The sequence below is a fragment of the Pempheris klunzingeri genome, chromosome 10, assembly GCF_042242105.1.
Source record: "Pempheris klunzingeri isolate RE-2024b chromosome 10, fPemKlu1.hap1, whole genome shotgun sequence".
Lineage (NCBI taxonomy): Eukaryota > Metazoa > Chordata > Actinopteri > Acropomatiformes > Pempheridae > Pempheris > Pempheris klunzingeri.
The window spans coordinates 15,601,268-15,622,225 of NC_092021.1; the positions used below are offsets into that span (position 1 = coordinate 15,601,268).

Here is a 20,958-nt window from a genome sequence, read left to right on the forward strand (position 1 = left end):
TTTCTGCGTTTTACGCACACCCACCCTCCTTGGAAAAAATGTCACTGAGGGAAGGGTCAGCTTGTTTTCACTCAAACAAGTCAACATGCCTTACCTCTTTCAGCTGCTTAAATCCTCTGCTAAAGAGCAGAGTTCAGAGCTCCAGGGGTGTACATTTGTGTGTGTGCATGTGTGTGTGTGTGTTTGATTATGAACATGAACACATGCAAGCATGCAAGTGGCTTTGTAACCAAGTGTTTCTGTTTCCATGAATAGTAGCATTAGTCTGTAATTAGATTGTCACATTTGGGGAATGGTTGTGTGTGGGGCTCATCCAGAGTTCTGTCCCGTCTCGGTGACAATGGCCTTCGCGTGGTCCCTCTGCGCGTTCAGGCAGCCCGTGTAGAGGTGTAAGGCAGACATCACAGATCCTTTCTGATAAGCAGGCCTGACGATCATTGGAAACACAGAGCCGTGAACAATGCAGCTGATTATTCCAGAAAGAAAGGCCTGCCCGGTTGGCAAGGTCTTGCTCAACACTCTGATGGTGTGTGTTGTCTTTGCAGTAACCTGATTGTTAATGTAAAATGATAGCACTCGCCATGGTAATTTACTTTTTAGTTCAAGTTTAACTTGACTCAGCAGTAAGATCATTTGAATAGGTGTGTGGGCTCAGTGGAGGATTATATTTGCCTGCAGTGTTTAGCTAAGCCATATCTTTCACTAACAGGTAGTCACCAAAATGTCCCAGATAACGTCTTTATGCAGGTGAACTTTCACTGCATAGCTGTTGCTGGAAATTGACATCATGAAGTAAACATAGAGCTGTTAGGGTTGCTGGCCTTTGAGAAGAATGAACAGACATTTTGCTGTAGTTTTCATGTTTTGTTGTTTGTCATCAACAGAAAGCCAACCAGTTTGATCCTGATGTGGTCCTAAACCAGCTGAGATACTCTGGGATGCTAGAAACTGTGAAGATCCGCAGGGCTGGATTCCCTGTCCGTAGAACTTTTAAGGATTTCTATAGCAGGTAAGCAAAATACCTAAAAAAAATAAATAAAAAAAAACCTGTACACACCAACGTTGATGAGAAAGTGAATTATGTTGGACCACTGAAAAAACAAACCAGATGAAAAATTAGCCTCTCAATCAAATAAGGAATTCTATCATCTGCTTTTCAGTTTATATAAAAGTATGGGTGTGTTTATGTGTCCACAGGTACAAGATGATCCTGAAGAACAAAATCCACTCAGACGATGAGAAGCAGAGCTGCTCAGAGCTTCTCACACTTCATGACAAAACCAAGAAAGAGTGGCAACTGGGGAAAACAAAGGTAGGGCACATATACACACACACAGACTTTCTCACACACATGCCCAAGCTTGTTTTTGTCACTTAGGAGGACATTGCTTTGACTCGCATTCATGCCCTGGATACACACAGGGACCATAACCACTACCACAACCTAGCCCCAAGCCTAAACCTAACTTTCAACCATATCCCTAACCTTATCCAAAAACAAAGTCTGAACCCTAAAGTTTTGTTTTACTTTGTGGGAACCAGATTTCTGTCTCCAAAATAGGGCTACTCATGCAATGGTGATGATAGATATTTGTGACTAATAGAAGTACAAATGCACAAACACTTGGGCAGGATAAAGTTGCAGGCTGGAGGCAGACAAGGACACAGCTGGGCAAGCTTTGGTATCAGGTGAAATGTCAGTTCATGTTTTCCTGTAAGATAGACTCAATGCACCAGTAAATCACCCACTGTGCCTACATGCACTTCAAAACTCTTTTAACTCATTTAAGAATATTCTTCAAATTGTATGGGATGCAGACGTTTCCGTAAAGATTCAATGGTCTGCAGAAAATCACGAGAGCTTATTGACTCTATCTGGTGTCTTCTGGGACTGAATCTTTCTGGAGAAGTCATGCTGCTGTCATTCCCAAGCTGTTAATGTGTGCCAAGGTTTGGACGGCCCCAACTGTGACTCATGTCCCAAAGATTTTTCTGGCCGGTTGTGGTCAATCTACTGCTCTCCTGTTGGCAACCACAGAGTTACAAGGCTACTCCTAAAAACCCTGACACCAACAACTGTTACTGTAACTGCAATCTAGTGCGGGGGCTTACAGTAATCCTGTGGCAACCTTATTGTAGCTGGAAGAGGGTTAGCCTCTTGACACTCAACTGTTGATTTAATAAACGAAACTCCCGGCAAGTAATTTGGAGGCAGGGATGAATCATTGCAGAGGTTAAAAGAAAGTCACATCTCGTGCATTTGTCTTTAGAAGAGTCATCGTAGCTTTATGATCTCCATCTGTTGCGATACAGCTCTTAGTGATGCTTATCTCTCACTTAGCTTTCCCTCTCTGTCCTTCATTCTTTCATTTTGACTCTGTCTGCCTCTTTATTTCAAACAATCATCAACTAACTTGTGCAAAGCCCTCTCTTTCTCTGCACTCTCACTGAATGATTAACCTTTAATGACTTGTTTGATCTGGTCAGCAAAAGCTCTTTGCTTCACGTTGAACTCAGCATAGATGGCCGCTACGCAGCAGAAAGAGGATATAAATAAAACAGTTTTATAGGCTTTCTTCAAATCAGCTAAATCCACATTTGTCCCACTCTTGCTTCCTGCTCTAAGCTGTGGTTCCACCGTGGCTGCTAAATCACTGAGACATTTCAAATTTGTTGGTTCCCTTTTGGACAGTTTTTTTGTAATACCCCATTTGGTTGGCACACTATGAAAAGTGTCAGCTGCACACATGGCACGCTGAAATATACGTCAAGACCAAATGTGAACCACATGTTGGTTCTTAATGAATATATAACCACTAATGTACACATGCCTATGTATATTACAGTTCCCACATATGCAAACAGTATACATCTGTGTACAACTGTCTTCATAGTTTTTCCTCTGTGTGGTTAATACTTCATTAGGCATCCAGGGTCAGCGCTTTGACCTTTGGCTGACTCTGTTGAAGTCTGCTCCACTTTAAACTGTATATACATAGAAAGAAAAGGAGAAAGAGGCTACTGTTTCAAATTAAGACCCAAAAAATGCACAGAGTGGCTGAGTTTGTGTCAGTCCATCCACATGCTTGTGTTTTTGATGGCAGCTCAACATTTTTGGACTCAGGGAAATGTAGTGTGGGTTGTGGGAAGGGGGTGAGAGACAGAAGGGGGCTACATTTCCTTTGGAGAAACAATCTGTGTGTAATTATATACATGCTGATTGTGTGCAGAGGAAGTGTGTGCCCAGAATAAGGGGCTTGCGTGACGTTGCACAGATTGTGCGTGTATGTGTGTGTGTGTGTGTGTGTGTGTGTGTTTGCGGGCCATTTGTCCACATCCTTCCCTCGTCTGTAAAACAAAGAGGAAGCTTCCTCCTCTCACAAACTTTACAGAGGCAGACGGGGCTGCAGCTGTGGGATCCTTTGATTAGTGGAGCATCTGGGACACAAACGCACTCACACACACACACACACAGCCACTCAAATGTCTCCCCCCTTGTAGAAGCAGTTGATCCTCCAGGCTAGCAACAGATATCACATTATCACATAAACCCAGATAAACAGCTGGTTGGATCTCCCAGCCTGCTAACGTGTTCAGACAGATGAAAGCTGATTATGTTTTAAAATGTCATGTTACTACTGTGTGTACACTCGGCTGTCAAATGTCCCATAGAGAATGTACCAACTTTGAAAAAAAGTCTCCAGGAGAGAGGGAAGGGTTAACTAAACTCTTTCTCCTTTCCTCATAAGAGCAAGGAGGGGTGTGGCTTTCTATCTGGACACCAGCCACCATCCCTCCCCCTCATCCCTCCATCCCTCCTCTCCTTACCTCTCCCATCCCCTCCCTCTCTGTGCCTTTCTGCCTGTGCACGTCAGTCGAGCTACCAACGCAGTGGCAGCAGCAGCAGCAGCAGCAGGAGCAGCAGTAGGGAAACGCTCAGGAAGGACGCCTGAACACAATGTGTCTCTGCAGCAGCAGCAGCATTAGCAGGATCACTGCAGTCCCGGTGCCAGTTTTCCCCTTTGCTCTGCTCTGCAGTCAGAGAGAGCAGCTAGCCCGCTAGCCTCAGCTGCACCAGCTTCCTCTGCAGTGGGCACAGGGTGCTGCCAACAAACAACAGGAGCCCTTCACATCTCTGTGGGCCCTCTTTTGCAGCCTTACCAAGAAGAGGAACTAACCCATCTTGTTTCCCTCCACCACTCCCCCACCAACCTCCCTCTCTGTCTCTCTCTGTCTCTGTCATTCCCTGTCGGCCGTGGCGCTGCTCGTCCCGCAGGTGTTCTTGAAGGAGGCCCTGGAGCAAAGGCTGGAGAAGGAGAGGGAGGAGGTGCGGCGCAGGGCTGGCATGGTGATCCGCGCCCACATCCTCAGCTATGTGGCAAGGTGAGTGGTGGAGTTTGGAGGAGGGGTGGATGGCTGAGTGGCAGCGACAGTTGTCAGTGTTTGTTTTGTAACAGAGGTGTACTGCCTGTGTGCGTGTGTGTGTGTTTTTTTTGTGGGGCTGAGGGGTGGGGGTGGGGGGGATATGTGCATACCTTTGCACACGTGTTTACCTTTTTGTCTGTGTGCGTTATGTGGGTTTATACACAGTATCAGTGCAGAGGGTGCTTTAGAGATTCTGTAGTACAACAAAGGTGTGCAGTTATTTAATTTCTTAAGTGAATATGTCTTCACATAAAACTATTCAAAGTTGCTGACTGTTGGCCTCCTCAGGCTGTGCATTGTTCAAATCACTGTTGAGATCCCAGAGTTTACAAAGATACTAAATATGCCATGCAGAATGTGAGAAAAGTATGTCACAGTCATTCTTCAAAGTCTTCTTATAGACAGATGTGTCAAATCATAAACTCAATTCAATTCAACTCAATTTTTATTTCGAAGATCTCCGGAAAACAAAATGTCATGAACAAAGCAACAAAGTGATAGACAGTGTGCAGGTTTCTTTGGTTCTTTCACAGTTGTAGAATTGTGCATGAAAAGATGCACAACACATCTAGAATATTTAGACATGACATAATGGTGCAGCTATAAAAACACAAAGACTTTGGATCGAATGTTTCACTTTTGTAAATGTTCTGTAGTCTCAGACAGTGAGGAAACTTAAATAAGAGAATAAAATGGGAAGTATTGGAGTATCAACTCCAAGGGTTACAATGTCTCATGCACTTAATTAGTATATCTTGAAAAGTCAGCACGATCAGGAGTGATGGATAGGTCATGTCTGTTAGTTGGATGACTCTTGGACAGACAAAGCTCACTGTGAGCTTGAACAAGGCTTTAATTTATTGGTACGTTATCAGCAGTGAAGATGATGTACAGCTGTTTCTATTCACTGAATAAATCCCAGTCTTGACAGCCAGAACACCTCTCTGCTCTGCCTGTCAGACAGGACATCCATCACTATGGTCTGCACATGGAGACACCCCCAGGCGTGTATTCCAGTTGTGCTCCACCTGCGTGCTGCGGTATATATGGACACATACAGTGGTCTGAAAGGCTCCGCTGGGAGGGAATAATGGGAGTGATGACAGCGTAGAGGTTGCAGAACTGCTCATACTAAAGACAGAGGTTAGGGAAGTTCCCTAAGGACACAAGTAAAGCCTTTGTATTATTATATGTAACATTATCTCTGTCCTGAGATCAGTCAGAGGCCATGGAGTGATTACTGTGGAGACTAGGCCATGCTAAGGGTCAGAGAGTCAGACCAGTGTGTGTGGTCCTTTGCAAGTCATGTGTGTTTGTGTGTGTGCGTGTTTATATGTGTGTGTATTCAATGGATGTGCAGTGTGTGGGTGATGGGGCTTAGTCACAGGGCTAAACACAGCAGCCCACACTGCCACAATGGCATAGCACAAGCTCATCAGGCTCTAAACATTGCACAGTTCACAATGCACAGGCTTTTTTACCAGTGTGTTTATTTAAACAGAGATCATACCATGCTGTGCAGCACACATATGTTTGTGGTGACGCACAATGTTCTCCGCTAATGTTGGATTAAATACAAATGTGCTTATTCGATTTTGTCACCAGGAAACAGTATAAGAGGGTTCTGTCCAGCGTCGTCACCATCCAGAAGAACTACCGCGCTCATTTTTGGAGACGCGCCTTCCTGCGCCTGCGCTTGGCCACCATCGTCCTGCAGAAACATCACAGAGGCCAGCTGTCGCGGTCCCTCTATCTCCAGCTCAAGGAGGAGAAGCAGAGGCGAGAGGAGGAGGAGAGGAGGAGGAGAGAGGAGGAAGAGGAGAGGAGGCGAGTAGAGGAGGAGAGGAGGAGGATGGAGGAGGAGAGGAGACAGCAGGAGGAGGCGGAGAAGAGGAGGAGAGAGGAGGAGGAGAGACAGCGGCTGATTGACGAGGAGATGAAGAGGAGGGAGGAAGAGGAGGAGTCCAGGAGGAAGGAGGAGCTGAGGCTGATGAAGGAGGAAGAGGAAGAGCAGAAAATGGCGGCTAAAGCAGACGAGAAAAGGTGGAGTAACTCATTTTTATATGCTGAAGATGCATTTAGTAATATCACATGACGTGGATCCTTCCCACATGCACATTTGTCATCTCAGTTGTTTTTTCCTTCTGTTTTTAGGAGCTCGCTGGTAAATGGTGTTTGTCAGAAGGTAAGTCCTTTTCAATGAATCATAAAATATAAACCACAGCGTCAAATGTTTCTCAAATAACAAAAACACAGTATGTGGTTTGAAAGTGGTGGCATAAAGTACATAAATTTGCTCTCTATACCTCTTCCTTTCCTTCCTCCTACAGAAGGAGCTGTCTCAAACTCTGTCCCACAGTCACACCTCTGAGGAGGAGAGCCGTCAGATGGAGGAGATCCTGCGGCTAGAGAGGGAGATCGAGCGCCTGCAGAAGCAGCAGGAAGATGGCGTGTCCCTTCTTGGAGATGTCTCCCACGAGGAGCTGCGCCAGATGAGGGACGCTGAGATCTACAGACTGGAGAAGGAAGCCTCCCGTGTGGCTACTGAGTTTCTGGAGCTTCTGGACTTCGGTGGTTTAGAACCATCTCTCTCGAGTGAGGAGAACCTTCACGACGCGACCGAATCCACTGCCCCTCTGGCCGAGGAGGAAGTGGACGAGGGATTCCACGCTGAGGATGAATGCATTCCTTTGCCTGACTTGCCTCCTCCGGCTGTGGTTCCTCTGGACAAGGATGTATTCCAAAGTATTCCCCCTCCTCCGCCCGCCTTTGCAGAAGGACTAACGGTCACCCCTTCCACAGCCTCCTCTCCTGCACCGGCAAAGCTTTCCCCACTTACTCCCAACGGACTGAGTCATGCCCCTGCTCTCACAGACTCCAAAACCTCCAGACCCCCTCTTCCTCCTGTAGTCACTAATGGAGAAAGTCAGCCTTGCCGGAGGGCCAACAGAGGGTCAGACTTTGAGCTTGTGAGCGAGGAGCCGTCCCACTCAAACCCCCCAGACACCGAGTCGGACTATGACCAGGAGGAGTTTGAGGAGGCACACGGGAGCTCAGGTGCTAGCACCAATGATGGCCATATCACAGATGAGGAGGTGTTGCGAAAATCCTCCTGCACCCAAAACAGCCTGGACTCCTTCAGAGGCAGCTCGGACTCGGTAAGAACTTACAGAAGAATCACTTCTGTCAAATGCCACAGATTTAATCCAGATGGTTAATCGTTTGGAGCACCGTCAGAGACCAGATGGAAGTAAATTTAGCAAAACAGGTGTTTCCCTTTGGAAAGATAAGGTGTTGTGTTTACCAAAAAAAATGAATTGAAGATAAACCAAAAAATTGTCCCCAAACAATTGAATTGTAGCATTTTCTGTTATATTGACACACAACTAGCTTTCCTCAAGGAATATTCTTCTTCCCTCGTATTGACTCAACACCTAGACTGAATACCCAGTATTTAGTGTGCACATGGGCAGCTTGAATGCTAATCCTAACACAGCTCATGTTAATATCACTGTGAAACACTGTTGCAATTATTTGCTTTGGCTCTGCAGATGAGCATGTGAATCTATTCCCAGATACTGCAAGTCAAGCAGAGAGCTCAGACACAACACTGTCAGATCAGCAAAATGTCAAAGGGAAAGCAGGGTGTGTGTGTGTGTGTGTTTGTGTGTTTGTGTGTGTGTTTGTGTGTTTGTGTGTGTGTGTGTGTGGGGGGGGGGGGGGGGGGGGGGGGGGCTTTGTGGGTGTGTACTGGTTTTATGGCAAGGTTGATTGACAACATAGTGACAACAAGGTCAGACAGATTTGGGGCGCTGATTGAAATACTGAAATTGCGAAAGATGCTGACTCTAAGAGGAAAAAAACAACACTCAGTACTTTCTTGAAATTATACCACAAATATTTTAGTATTAAAATACGTGGCACACTTGATGCTTATAAAACTGCCTTTTATGTTTTGCAATTTTTTTTTTTTTTACCATGAATGTAACTCCAAAGTGTTCTCATGTGGGACACTTATCATCATGAATGCTGGTGTTTGTGTTTCAGTTCATCGACAGCGATGAGGACAACGATGGCTATGTGGACACAGATGAGGAAGTTTCCAATGGGAGAGTGAATCTGCTGAATGGCAGCGGGCCTCCATACTTCCACGGATACCTCTACATGAAGAGTGAGTCGCTTTCCCAAATCACTGCCCAGCAGGCATGCAGATGATTTCTGCACAGCTGAACACAGCTTGTATGGTTGTTTCATCAGCTTTAGAAACAGGCTTTCTTTGTTTCTTCTTGTCTTTATTTATATTTTAGTACTTATATTGTCTAGTATTACTCTATACGTTTGTTAAACGTTGGTTTTCTTGGGTTGTGTAGTTCTTTCCAGCAGATAACTGTGTGTGAATGTCTGTGTGAATATGTACCGGTGTTGGTCATTGAGGTTGTTTTAAAGATGTTCAATGTGTCCCTTTTTCCTGCTCCCATCACACTGAGCTTTCACATGAGACAACATTGATCAACATCCCTTTGTTTTCCCCCCCTCTGCTCTCTGCACCCTCTTTCAGGTGGTCTCATGATCCCGTGGCGTCGCCGCTGGTGTGTCCTGAAGGACGAGACCTTCATGTGGTTCCGGGCCAAGCAGGACTCCCTCAAATCCGGCTGGCTTTACAAGAAAGGAGGAGGAATGTCCACCTTGTCTCGGCGCAACTGGAAGATGCGCTGGTTTGCTCTGCGCGAGTCGAAGCTCATGTACTTTGAGAACGACAGTGAAGAGAAGCTGAAAGGAACCATTGATGTCCGCACGGCCAAGTAAGACTCTGTCATTCGTCATTTGGCCGACAAATCATGGTTTGAACTGATTTTGGAGGTCTAATTATTATTACTCAAAAGAAATAGAAGAATATATTAAGTTCATTAAGTTTTGGTCTGTTCTTGCCCTCCTGTAGGGAGATTGTGGACAATCATGAGAAGGAAAATGCACTGAATATTGTGACTGAAGAGAGGACCTACCACATCTATGCAGAGTCTCCAGAAGATGCCAGGTACATAACACCCTTTATTCTATAGAAAGCATCAACTCGCTGTGGCTGTTTTGTTTTACTTTGTCATCATCTCCCTCTTTAAAGTGATGTGTGGAGATAAAGTTCCCCCTTGTGGTTGCCAGTGGAAATTCATGGTGTAATTTTCAATGACATGTTTGCTGATTTTTTTACTGTCTGAACTCCCTCTGACCCCGTCCAGTGGTTGGTTCAATGTGCTGAGTCGGGTCCACAGCGCCAGCCCGGAGCAGCTCATGGAGATGCACCATGAACAGGCCAACCCAAAGAATGCTGTGGTTAGTGCTGTTTTACCTCTCTGCTGCCTGGGCCCCAGCCTCAACTCCATTTTTCAGCAGTAATGATGGAGCATGTAACCGAATCAGCTGAAGTATGACGGCCCAGATTTGGGTCATATAGTAATTTAATGCTGAAGAAGCAGATCACACATACAAATGTATCATTGTTCATTTTTTTGATGTTAAAGTTTGGTTTGTAGTTACTAGCAGATTTAGAAATTAAATGAGCATGCCAACTATGCCTGTTTCTATATCTTCTTGACATGAAATAGTTTGTTCCCCAAGTATTTTTGGACATTTTGTGCCTTTATTTGTGGAATGACGGGTGATGGGGGTGATGATTGAAGGACTCAACCAGGAAAGTTACAGCTCATGGCTGGTCGTTGGGGTACCCTAACCAAATAGTATTTTTAAGGGAAGCGCACTCTTTACACTAAAACAGGGGTGTGAGGTGGTGACGTTTACTGTATCATGAAAAAATAGCTAGGTTTTAATCATGGAAACTTGAGTGTCCCTTTAAGAAAATACAAAAGGAACGAATAGCTAATAATGTTATTTCAATTCACACATCTTTTCTCTGTCCAGGGCACACTGGATGTGGGCTTGATTGATTCTGTTTGTGCATCAGACAACCCCGACAGGTGAGGAACGGCCAATAACCCTAAAAGATCTTTAACTACAGCCTAAGTGGCATGACAGCATGTACACTGTATAACAATGTGTGTGTGTGTTATGTGTTCTGTTTCGCAGACCAAACTCGTTTGTGATCATCACAGCTAACCGGGTGATCCACTGCAACACAGACACACCTGAGGAGATGCATCACTGGATCGGCCTTCTGCAGAAATCCAAGGGAGACTCCAAAGTTGACGGACAGGAGTTCTTAGTCAGAGGTCAGTCAGATTAGACGTGCACTCTTTGAGAAGTGATTCAGGTACATTTATATAGAGTAGGATACTTCTGTTAGGCTCCGGAGAATTTGAATTTATCTAAGAATACTCTAAATTATTTCTCAGGTTGGCTACATAAAGAAATGAAGTCGGGAGCTAAAAGCACTTCTCTGAAGCTGAAGAAGCGCTGGTTTGTTCTCACCACAAACTCTCTGGACTATTACAAGTCGTCGGAGCGCAGCGCCTCCAAGCTGGGAACTCTGGTCCTCAACAGTCTCTGCTCTGTGGTTCAGCCGGATGAGAAGATCTTCAAGGACACTGGTCAGTTCATGGTCAACATAATTCTCATTTTGAGCATGGGAAATATACCTCTGAGTTTAAGCTTTGGTCTCCTGTGTGGATCATCAGACATTTACAGTATCAATATTGGCAAATTTTGAGCACTTTGTAGGGAAAATATTTCTGATTTGTCTCTAATAACTTTCTGCCTTGTTTACTCAGGTTACTGGAATATAATCGTCCACGGACGTAAACACTCTTATCGTCTTTACACCAAAATGCTGAATGAAGCCATGCGGTGGGCAAATGCCATACAGGGAGCAATAGACAGCAAAGTTCCCATCGAAACGCCAACACAACAACTCATCAGGGACATCAAGGTATTTGACTGCTTCTCCCTTTATTGGGGCTTAATGCCGTGCTAATGAATGCTAGCCTGCGTGCAATGTGTCTCATTAAATGTACTGATGATAATTTCACAAATAATTGTGCGTGACATTTCATTAACACATGGGCATTGATGTCATTTTAACTCCAATTCTTTTCAGTCATGCAAACCCTTGGCAGGGACACACACTGTAGTAAAGTGAGGTACTTGTACTCACTGAGAGTGTGCTGTGTTCTTGGTTTTTTCGGCTTTTATTTATCCCTTCTCCCAGCTGTTTCTCAGCTTTACTGCAATAAAATATTCATCATCGATTCTCCTACTGGCTAACTCACTTAAATACACTCCTCCTCCTGTTTAAGAACACTCTGCTTTGCTGTAAAGATAACCCATGACCATTTTTCCATCACTAATCCTATTTGTCTGTCCAGGAGAGCAGTTTGAATGTCGAGGCTGTGGAGCAGACATACTGGAGGAACCCTATCCTGAGATATACCCAGCATCCTTTGCACTCCCCTCTTCTACCTCTGCCCTACGGAGATGTCAGCGTCCACTGTAAGTATTCTGGCCTGCAGCTACTGTTCGCAAGCTACTGCTGTTGATCCTGACCAAAACAGACACAAGGGAGATACTACTTTAATACATACATTTTTCTGTTTATGTAAATCTCATTTATGTTCACTGAATAGTGGATGTTCCCATTGTGAATTAAACCCACCTCTCTGCCTATCTCTCCCAGTGCAAAAGGAAAAGGGTTACACCAGCCTGCAGGATGAGGCCGTGAAGATTTTCAACTCCCTGCAGGAGATGGAGGCAGTGTCAGACCCTGTGCCAATCATCCAGGGAATCCTGCAGACCTGTCAAGACTTGAGGTCATTAAGAGACGAGGTCTACTGTCAGCTGATCAAACAAACCAATCACGTCCCACACCCCAACAGTCCAGCCAATCGCGCCCACTGGCATCTCCTGACCTGTATGAGCTGCACCTTCCTCCCCAGCCGAGGCATCCTGCGCTATCTCAAGTTTCACCTCAAAAGGTACAGTGGACGCTTTTTGGACATGACATCATCCATAACAATATGGTTACAGATTAGAACTGGTTCTAGTTCCCTGTTTGTGTGTATTTGGTTGTTTTCAGGATTAGGGAGCTGTTCCCTGGTACAGAAATTGAAATGTTTGCCCACTTCATCGGTGAGTCTCTGAAGAAGACCAAGACCAGAGAGTTTGTTCCCTCGCAAGAGGAAATCATGGCACTGCTTACCAGACAGGAAATGACCACCACAGTCTACTGCCACGGAGGAGGCTCCTGCAAGATCTCCATAAACTCGCACACCACCGCTGGAGAGGTAAGTGAGCTGCAACATAGGCTATTTTAAATGTTTCTCTGCGAGATATCTCTTTAAGAGGAGAACCTGTACCAGTACATGCTAAGTATTGCGATTGTTGTTATCTTGGCTTGTTTTGTCCAGGTAGTGGAGAAGCTAATCAGAGGTCTGGCTATGGAGGACAGCAGGAACATGTTTGCACTCTTTGAACACAACAACACTATTGACAGAGCTGTGGAAAGCAGAGTTCTTGTGGCTGATGTTTTGGCTAAATTTGAAAGGTATGTCACACATGACCCGGGGTTACTTTCTATTACGTACTATATTTAATTACATTATAAATTCAGGTTCCTGTTCCATGCTGTAGGAGCACCAGTTGATGTATACCTGTTCATGATGATAAGAATATTTGGCAGTAAGAAAGGATAAAAATATAAATGTGTAAGTGACGGGCTTGTGGCTTTCCCACCAGACTGGCCGGCAGCGAGGAAGCTGAGGATGACGGCCAATGGAAACTTTATTTTAAACTCTACTGCTTCCTGGATGTGGAGAGCATGCCCAAAGAGGGAGTGGAGTTTGCATTCATGTTTGAGCAGGTGTGTTTTGCTCATCACGTTGTACTTTACTGAGAATCTTTTCAATCATGTGGTGCTAATGACGACCTCCTGCTGTACTTTCAGGCACATGAGAGTTTGACCCGGGGCCACTTCCCCTCCCGAGAGGAGACCCTGCAGCACCTGGCCGCTCTGCGTCTGCAGTTTCTATACGGAGACAAAGCACGACCCTCCTGGAGCCTGGAAAACGTCTACCCTGTGGGCCGCCTGCGCAGTCGCATCCTCCAGTTTACCAAGGTTGGCGGAGCCTCTGGGTCTGGGCAGACTCTGGAGCGCCGTAGGACTAGCTTCCTGGACGGGACCCTGCGACGGGGGTTGAAGACGGGCTCAATGAAGAAGCAGCGCATGGAGGAGGAGCAGATGCTGGAGATGTGGATAAAGGAGGAGATGTCTGCCACCAGGGCGAGCATCATGGAGAAATGGTCTCGCCTCAGTGGTCTGGACCAGCATCAGGCCATGCTCAAATACATGACCATCATTAAGGAGTGGCCTGGATATGGATCCACGCTGTTTGACGTTGAGGTGAGTTTACTGGGTTTTTTAGTGTGATCTCAACTCAACTTGCTGACTACCGACTCGATACCAGTGCTCCCTTCTTACCAAATGTACACTCACTCTGCGATACGGCTTGTGATCACTTTATGTGACATAACATGATAGCAGTGGAGCTGAAAACTGAGCTGGTCATCCAACATTATTTGATAAATGTAACTCAAACAGAAACACAGAAATAATCAGTGTCAGTATCGGCCTTGATACCGATCCAGCAGATCATATGAGTGCATCCTTAGTTTCCAGCCCACTGCACACATTGGATGACGTTTATGTGTGTTCCTGTGTTTGTGTCTTCATAGTGCAAAGAAGGAGGCTTCCCTCATGACCTCTGGCTGAGTGTGAGTGCTGAAAATGTGTCTGTCTACAAGAAAGGAGAGCCCAAGCCCCTGGAGACCTTCCCATATGAGCACATCATTTTCTTTGGCGCTCCGCAGCCCTGCACCTACAAGATCACTGTGGATGAGAGAGAAATGTTCTTTGAAACACCACAGGTACATAATCTTCTTTTTTAACACTGCTGTGCCTTTTACCTGAATTTGTTTATGTAAAACATGCAAACTGCATACATCTTTGCTTCCCCTGTCCTCTCTGCTGACTGTGTTTCATCTGTGTACGCTGCCAGGTTGGAGAGATCACAAAGATCATGAAAGCCTACATAAACATGATCGTGAAGAAGCGCTGCAGTGTGAAGTCCGTGTCCAGTTATGGAACCAGCTGGATCAGGTGATTGACTTGACAGAACACAAAATGTACTCGGCTACAGTACACCTGATGGATAACAAGCGGACATGGAGAGAAGATGTAAAGATGGCTGGAGGAACAAATCATTTGGACAGAGATTTTTTGCTTCGGAGCTTTTGGCGGACCACGTGGCAAAGCAGACAAACTCCATCCAGGAAGATTCCTTTCTATTGAGACAGAAAAAATGTTTATGTCTTTACTGCTTGTGGCAAAAAGTGGGAACATTCAAGCATCTGCACCATTTGAAGCTTTACATTTGTCCAAAGTGTTGCTTCCCCCCCATGCAGTTTCCAAACAGGCAGCCCATTCCCATCAGTTACACTGGTCATTTCTCACATCGTACTTGAAATGTGTTTCAGGTGTCTTTTTATGTGTTTTCTTTTAATGTTCAGGAAAACCAGACAGAGTGTGAATTATCTTTTTCCACCGAATCCACTGTCTCACAATTCAAAACAGAAATTCACATCTGAATTAAGACTTGTCATTTCCAAAAAACATACATCCATACTAGGTAAAGAAAGAAAAAAAAAGAACTGCAGTGGCAAACTCTCTTCCTTCAAGTATTATTTCTGCAGATATTGCGCCCCATTGTAATGAATGTTCTCCTGAATGGAGATTCCCTCAGGTTAATGTGTAATATTAATAATAACTGTCCCAGGGAGATTATCTCCCTTACCTTGCCTTATTTATTTTATATTTAGCTATTCTGGATTAATAGATTCAGTGCAAATGCGGCCTTTCAGGGATGGAATATAAATTGTTTGGGCGTTGAGTATCTTGGTCAGTGGTAGTTATGGCTTCCACTGGTGTATGTGACGCAAAAGCACATCCCTATCCTAAAAAAAAAGAAAAGTTGCCTCTGATAAGTCAAATAAATGCAGCTAACAAAGAAAGTCAATATGAATGACCACTGCATCAGTGGAGATGCAACGTCTATAACCACTGAGTCGAGCACCGATTACTAAAACCAGTCGAACTATTTGTGCTTTTTGTCCAAGATCAAAGGCTTCATGCTGAGCTGTTTTATTGTGTACTGACTCGAGGGAGTGTATTTGAAGCTTTTTGTAGCTGAAACTGATGATCAAGGATGTTTTTCGAGAAGCAAGCAGGACATCGTTTGTCTAAGGATTGTTTTACTGTGTTTTTTTTAGCGATGTCAAAGGCCATGTGAGGGTGGGGTATTTATTGAAGTGGATTGGGAGAGTAAGCAGAGTGAGTGAGGTGTGCTGGAAATGTACTGATGTAGTTCTCCTAGTCCTTTTGTTTTTCTATTATTTGTGCATTCAGGGACACAGAAACTTAGATTCAGAAATAGACAAGCCGTTCATAACTTACTATTGATTTTCTCCATTTTGTGCCCTGGTTCTGAGCTTCTCTCTACATAAAATAACCGAAGTGTGTTGCCCTCAGCACCCGACATGCTCAATTCCTTTTATTATGTAAATAAACACAAACGATTCAAGCCTATGCCAGTCGACTGACAGTATAGTTCATGATAAGAGTATGATCCATACATAATGAGCTTAGTATTTACCTCACATTGCGTCACTGTCTTCCATTGCTCTCCAATCGTGCTCACTTAGGTGATCTGGTCAGCTGCCGGCGGCCACACCAGAGACTGATCTTGCCATTGACGATGACTGTATTTCTGAGATTTCTGATTGTTTTGAAGAAGAAAAATCAGAAAATGTTTTATATTTCAGAATTTAAAGATGCTTTAATAAATTATTGTATTTCAAAAGCTTCTATGTGTTTGTTGTTATTGTCTCACATCCTGTCAGAAGTCAAAATGGTACATGGAGTAAATGCGTCTGTGGATTTTAATCTCTCTGTGCATCAAGCGGTCATTAGGAAATATATCATAATGAAGCATCGTTTAATGTGATTAAAATGAGGAACAACAGTTAAATTAATTAAGAAACAATTAAATTAATGCATTTCCAAGTTGTGTCACTGCGCTGATGCATTATTGTGTCTGAAGTCATAGTCATACTAAAGGCCCTACACACCCATAGTATCCCATAACAGATTTTCACTTTGTGGCAAAAACCTGTTGTGTCTAATTCACGAGATGAGGAGTAAGTAAATTTGCAAGCACACTATCTCTCTTTGTCTTTTATCCCCAAGTATTATTTATTGTTCGCGTCTCCGTGCACGCCCAGAAAAGAAGGCTACAGCCCGTGTTCATCTTAACACTCTCTCTACTGTTTTACTGTGTGCAGCCAAGGCTCCTCCTCTCTCACATATCTTTGAACTGCCTTGGCTGTGAGTGCAGGCAACATGGAGGAAAGCTCAATTGTACAATACCCCCACTCAATAATACTGCAAAGGCAGTTGCAAATCAGGCAAAGTTCCCCTTTAAGCTTCCCAGAAATAACTGGAATGATGAAAATGCAACTGACAGCAAAATAATGGGTTCACGACATTGCAAAAGAATAATCGGAAGTATTGCTCATGCAGTTCCTATATACATGGGAGCATGTTGAAAAATGCTCTTTATATTTTTAATTGTGATTTAGTTTGCAACATAGGACTGAAACTTATGAAAGTAATAAAATGTTTGCTGATGTTTCATAGATCAGCAATCAATTGTGGCAATTTGTTCTTAAAAGTGTAAAAGATGCAGCTTTACAATCAGCGGTCAGTTCTGCTGTTACAAATGTTAAAGTCATTAATAAAAGCTCAGATTTCTCCATTCCTGATATCTGAAATTAGAAATGGTATTAAGCCATTAAAGCCAACTTGGTTTTCAAAACTTAAGGGAAAATGCAACACAAAGGAAGTGACAAAGTGTAACTTCTGCATATGTTGAGCATTTTCGTTGCTTAAGTCGGGGTGGGGGAGTCAGATGTTTCTGTCCCTGCAGCTGCTTCATGACACGAGCCTCAGGAGTTCATGACGTCAGCCTGGTAACCCAAAGGTCCTCCCTCCAGTCTGACTCCTCACAAACGCTCCTCGGTCCCTTACTTTCATGCAGTCGATGGTTCCCACCCGTCCCACGATGTCCGGACTGTGCGGAGCTACAGTCTTTGTCTTTGCCTCTATTTTCTGCGCTTTTATTATAACAGCAGAAGCGCAGACGGCGACTCCAGCTCCAGCTCCGAGTAAGTGTGTGTGTGTGTGTGTGTGTGTGTGTGTGTGTGTGTGTGTGTGTGTGTGTGTGTGTGTGTGTTATAAAGCTTTAACTGTTGTTTTGTGTAGAGTCCGATCAGGAGGCTGTCACATGACAACAGTAAAATGGATTTTCTTTAACTATGGGAACAAAGATTATCATCTTAATGCATGGTTTATTTTACCCAGAAAGTTTATTTTACCCAGTTTTCCTTCACTGTAAACTCTGTTGTTGCACCAACTGCTAATGATTTGTCACTGTGGACAGATGCCTCTTTTAGGATTTTGTTATGTGTTTGGACCCACACAGTAAAATGAGGACCAGCATGCCCTCCTACCCACTATTTGCTGTAACTTATCTCTGTTTCAGCTCCTTGTGCCCTGAGATCCAACACCAGTTGTGCTGAATGCCTGCAGAATGTGACGGTGAGTCTCCTAAACCCCTGAAGCCAAACACACACTTCATCTGACCATAAACACTTTAGCTGTCTTTCGTTTTGTTAGTGGTGTATTGCTATAAATACAGAAGATAAGAGACTGAGCACGGTGTTTGTTGCTGTTTATCGTGGCAGTGTTTGTGGTGTACACCAACCAAACAATGCATGGACTACCCAGCGAGAAACATCCTGCCCCCCAGCAGTGTGTGTCCACTGAATGATGCTCGATGGGGGGTGTGTTGGGGTAAGACTGACTAAACCAACAACAGTTGTTAAATCTTGTTGATATTTGGGCTTGATGTTTAGGACGTGTGTGATACAGACTCTGTGGGGGGGAAACATTTGACCAAAAAAAAGATTGTTTGAGTAATTTTTCAAGTGAACATGCCAAAGATTCTCTAGTTAAAGCTTTTTGTTATGATGTGCTCCTTTTTTCACACAGTTATCACTTTTTAGAGGTCAAACAATTAATCAATCAATCAAAATACATACAGCACATCAATCAATAATGGAACTAGTCATTAATTACAGTCCTTGTATGGGACTCTCTTCAGATAAAGAAAATCTTAGTTAACTTATAGTCATAATGTGCCTCCTATTAATTAATTTTACTCATTAAGACCCTAACCAAAATAGTTAACTAATAGTAACCCCCCGTCTGACTTTGATTTCCAGTAAACTTCCAGGTTTTGATCATCACCATGTCAGTGCTGGCCGGCATCATCATCATCGCCGTGCTTGTCTGCTGCTTCTGCTGCTGCAAGTGTGAAAGAATTGGGTAAGCCTTGAATCACACGAAGCGCAGGCTGTGAAATCTGGTCCAACGTGGAAGTAGGAGGACGGGAGAACACAATGGGTTGTTTTTTTTTTCTGCCAGGGCTGGGCTGATACCGCCGTCTCCAAAAGCCTGCCAGAATGTGTAACTGCAGTGGAGGCTATGAAAATAACGTTGCTCTTTTTACGATTTTCACGATTGTCACTTACTTTGCAATATATGCTTTACGTACAAAAACATAACTATGATGATTATCCATATAATTCCATTTTTTTAATATTGCAGGAACAGAAGAGAAGACGCAAAGGTGGAGCGACAAACCCGTGCGAGGAAGGCCCGTCAGAAAGAGAGGTCAGTAAGGACGGGATCAGAAAAGAACCAATTTAACTTCAGATATAAAATACAAAGGTTTATTAGTTTGTCAGTCAGTAAGAAAATAACCATCAACAGCGGGTGTATCTCCTACACTTGGCTTTGTTAATCATCAGCATGTAGATTAACACAAATTCACTACGATAAAAGTAGGAACTGATCATCACCACCATGCACTACGTTGAAGTTTTCCATTGATATTTTCATCTTATTTCAGTGATGATGAAGATTGTAACACGTATGATTTTTGTCAGTTTAAGACCTCATATCTGCTCATGCCACTGGACCAGTTTTCTGTTCCTTTGTTTGAAAAAATCCATGTATTACACTTGGACTCTGTGCTGATCCTCGAACCAGGATTCAAACACTGCAGGCCTGACTGCTGCCAGTGTTCTCTCTTGTCAAACAATTTGTCTTTGTTTCCTCCCCAACAGGAGAACAGAAATGCAGTTGAGACATGATGAAATCAGGCAGAAATATGGTAAGGCACATTTCTGGCTTGTGTGGGTTGAGTGTAAATGTAAATTTGGAATATCAAAGATGCTTGTTTTTCAGTAAACCTTGTTTACATGTGATGAAACTGTATAACAAGCTAACATAAAAACAACAAATGTCATCCAGTAGCGCCATCTACTGGATAAAAACTACAATGCAAAATCCCAATTTTTGTTGATTTTTGGAAGACACATTTTGGAATTAAGTTACTTGCATTCATCTCACAATTTCAAATGTCAATCTTTCCATGTTCTTGTCAGGTCTGGCAAAGGATAACCCATACTCCCGTATGGATGATCATTAAGAAGAAGCTCAGCAATGATTCCTTAAAACACCCCTTAAGATGATCTTATTGATGCCAGTAACATTGAGATACATATGTAGCATATGGTGAACTGTGATTATCTGATTTGATTTCAGTGAGTTGGTGCCTGTGTGTGAACCACAGTCCAAACATGGTCTCTTCACCTGATGTTTCTTTTTTTTTTTTAATTGTGCTACATTAATATGCCCTTTATTTTGATGAAAAAGATTGTATGGAAGTCTGTTTAGTTAACTTGTTTTCTGTCCACACAGGAAACTGGACGTGAAGGCAAAGCTATATTTTCCCATCATGCAGACATTATTGTATTATTTTGCTTAAAATGAACAGATCAGTGCTTGTGGTGCTTTTATAACTAGCAGTTTATTTTCATACCATATTTGTAATACACACTATTTTGCTGATCGTCATTCATTTCAAAAGTACATTTATTTTATGTATGCAAGTACATTACTAACATATTTTGCAAGGTTTTTTCAGTTTTATCAAAGAACTTTACTGAATTGAAGAAATGTGTTTGTGATCTGCATCTGTGCAGCTGTTGTTGAGAAAATATTGACCATTTAAAAAATTAAACTAATACATTTTTTAATGACTTAAATTGTAAGTCAATTTAGCAAATTCACAACTTCCTCAATTTTGCATCCCCACCAAACCAAACAACACAAATGCAGAGACAAATATGTCAAACCAAACACAAAGTGGCTTTTCTGACAATAAAACATGAAAACAAACACTTTGGTTTGTTGTGTTTCTGTGTTTAATTACTTAACTATTACATGTTTAATTTAAGGCCTCAGAGTAGCTCCAGGGCTGCTCTGCAGAGGGCCCCCTTTTGTTTCATCGATCTCACGGGAACGCGCAATTTAGCTTGCGCGCTCACGTATCCGCGGCTCCGAGCAAA

At 43.5% G+C, this 20,958-nt stretch overlaps 2 protein-coding genes across 3 annotated transcripts in view; both read left to right on the top strand.

Moving 5' to 3' along the window:
- myo10l3 (myosin X, like 3) overlaps positions 1 to 16,277 on the top strand; it is a 51,744-nt gene extending 35,467 nt beyond the window's left edge. The window contains exons 20-41 of the mRNA XM_070838369.1: positions 885 to 1,009; positions 1,198 to 1,312; positions 4,277 to 4,383; positions 6,031 to 6,468; positions 6,580 to 6,610; positions 6,756 to 7,583; positions 8,473 to 8,596; positions 8,984 to 9,227; positions 9,365 to 9,460; positions 9,660 to 9,753; positions 10,339 to 10,394; positions 10,504 to 10,646; positions 10,770 to 10,964; positions 11,145 to 11,302; positions 11,739 to 11,862; positions 12,047 to 12,344; positions 12,446 to 12,653; positions 12,777 to 12,913; positions 13,105 to 13,228; positions 13,313 to 13,768; positions 14,101 to 14,292; positions 14,424 to 16,277. Coding sequence (XP_070694470.1) covers positions 885 to 1,009; positions 1,198 to 1,312; positions 4,277 to 4,383; positions 6,031 to 6,468; positions 6,580 to 6,610; positions 6,756 to 7,583; positions 8,473 to 8,596; positions 8,984 to 9,227; positions 9,365 to 9,460; positions 9,660 to 9,753; positions 10,339 to 10,394; positions 10,504 to 10,646; positions 10,770 to 10,964; positions 11,145 to 11,302; positions 11,739 to 11,862; positions 12,047 to 12,344; positions 12,446 to 12,653; positions 12,777 to 12,913; positions 13,105 to 13,228; positions 13,313 to 13,768; positions 14,101 to 14,292; positions 14,424 to 14,528 — 4,398 coding nt within the window. The 3' untranslated portion in view covers positions 14,529 to 16,277. The remainder of the gene's footprint in view (positions 1 to 884; positions 1,010 to 1,197; positions 1,313 to 4,276; positions 4,384 to 6,030; positions 6,469 to 6,579; positions 6,611 to 6,755; positions 7,584 to 8,472; positions 8,597 to 8,983; positions 9,228 to 9,364; positions 9,461 to 9,659; positions 9,754 to 10,338; positions 10,395 to 10,503; positions 10,647 to 10,769; positions 10,965 to 11,144; positions 11,303 to 11,738; positions 11,863 to 12,046; positions 12,345 to 12,445; positions 12,654 to 12,776; positions 12,914 to 13,104; positions 13,229 to 13,312; positions 13,769 to 14,100; positions 14,293 to 14,423) is intronic.
- Positions 16,278 to 17,484: 1,207 nt separating this feature from the next.
- Positions 17,485 to 20,788, top strand: pttg1ipb (PTTG1 interacting protein b). 2 transcript variants are annotated; one of them, XM_070837945.1, is made up of 7 exons: positions 17,485 to 17,646; positions 18,024 to 18,079; positions 18,226 to 18,334; positions 18,766 to 18,868; positions 19,151 to 19,216; positions 19,672 to 19,718; positions 19,993 to 20,788. In XM_070837945.1, the coding sequence occupies exons 1-7, from the start codon at positions 17,514 to 17,516 to the stop codon at positions 20,034 to 20,036; spliced, it is 558 nt and encodes a 185-aa protein (XP_070694046.1). In that variant the 5' UTR covers positions 17,485 to 17,513; the 3' UTR covers positions 20,037 to 20,788. The 2 variants fall into 2 exon arrangements, with proteins under 2 accessions (XP_070694046.1, XP_070694047.1); XM_070837946.1 differs by having other exon boundaries at positions 20,309 to 20,788.
- Positions 20,789 to 20,958: the final 170 nt, after the last annotated feature.

What these genes read in the sequence shown, in the direction of transcription:
- pttg1ipb (XM_070837945.1), top strand. Translation starts at nt 17,514, where the DNA reads ATGCAGTCGATGGTTCCCACCCGTCCCACGATGTCCGGACTGTGCGGA. An exon ending in GACTCCAGCTCCAGCTCCGA is followed by an intron (nt 17,647 to 18,023) that starts GTAAGTGTGTGT and finishes TCTCTGTTTCAG; the next exon opens with CTCCTTGTGCCCTGAGATCC. An exon ending in TGAAATCAGGCAGAAATATG is followed by an intron (nt 19,719 to 19,992) that starts GTAAGGCACATT and finishes TGTTCTTGTCAG; the next exon opens with GTCTGGCAAAGGATAACCCA.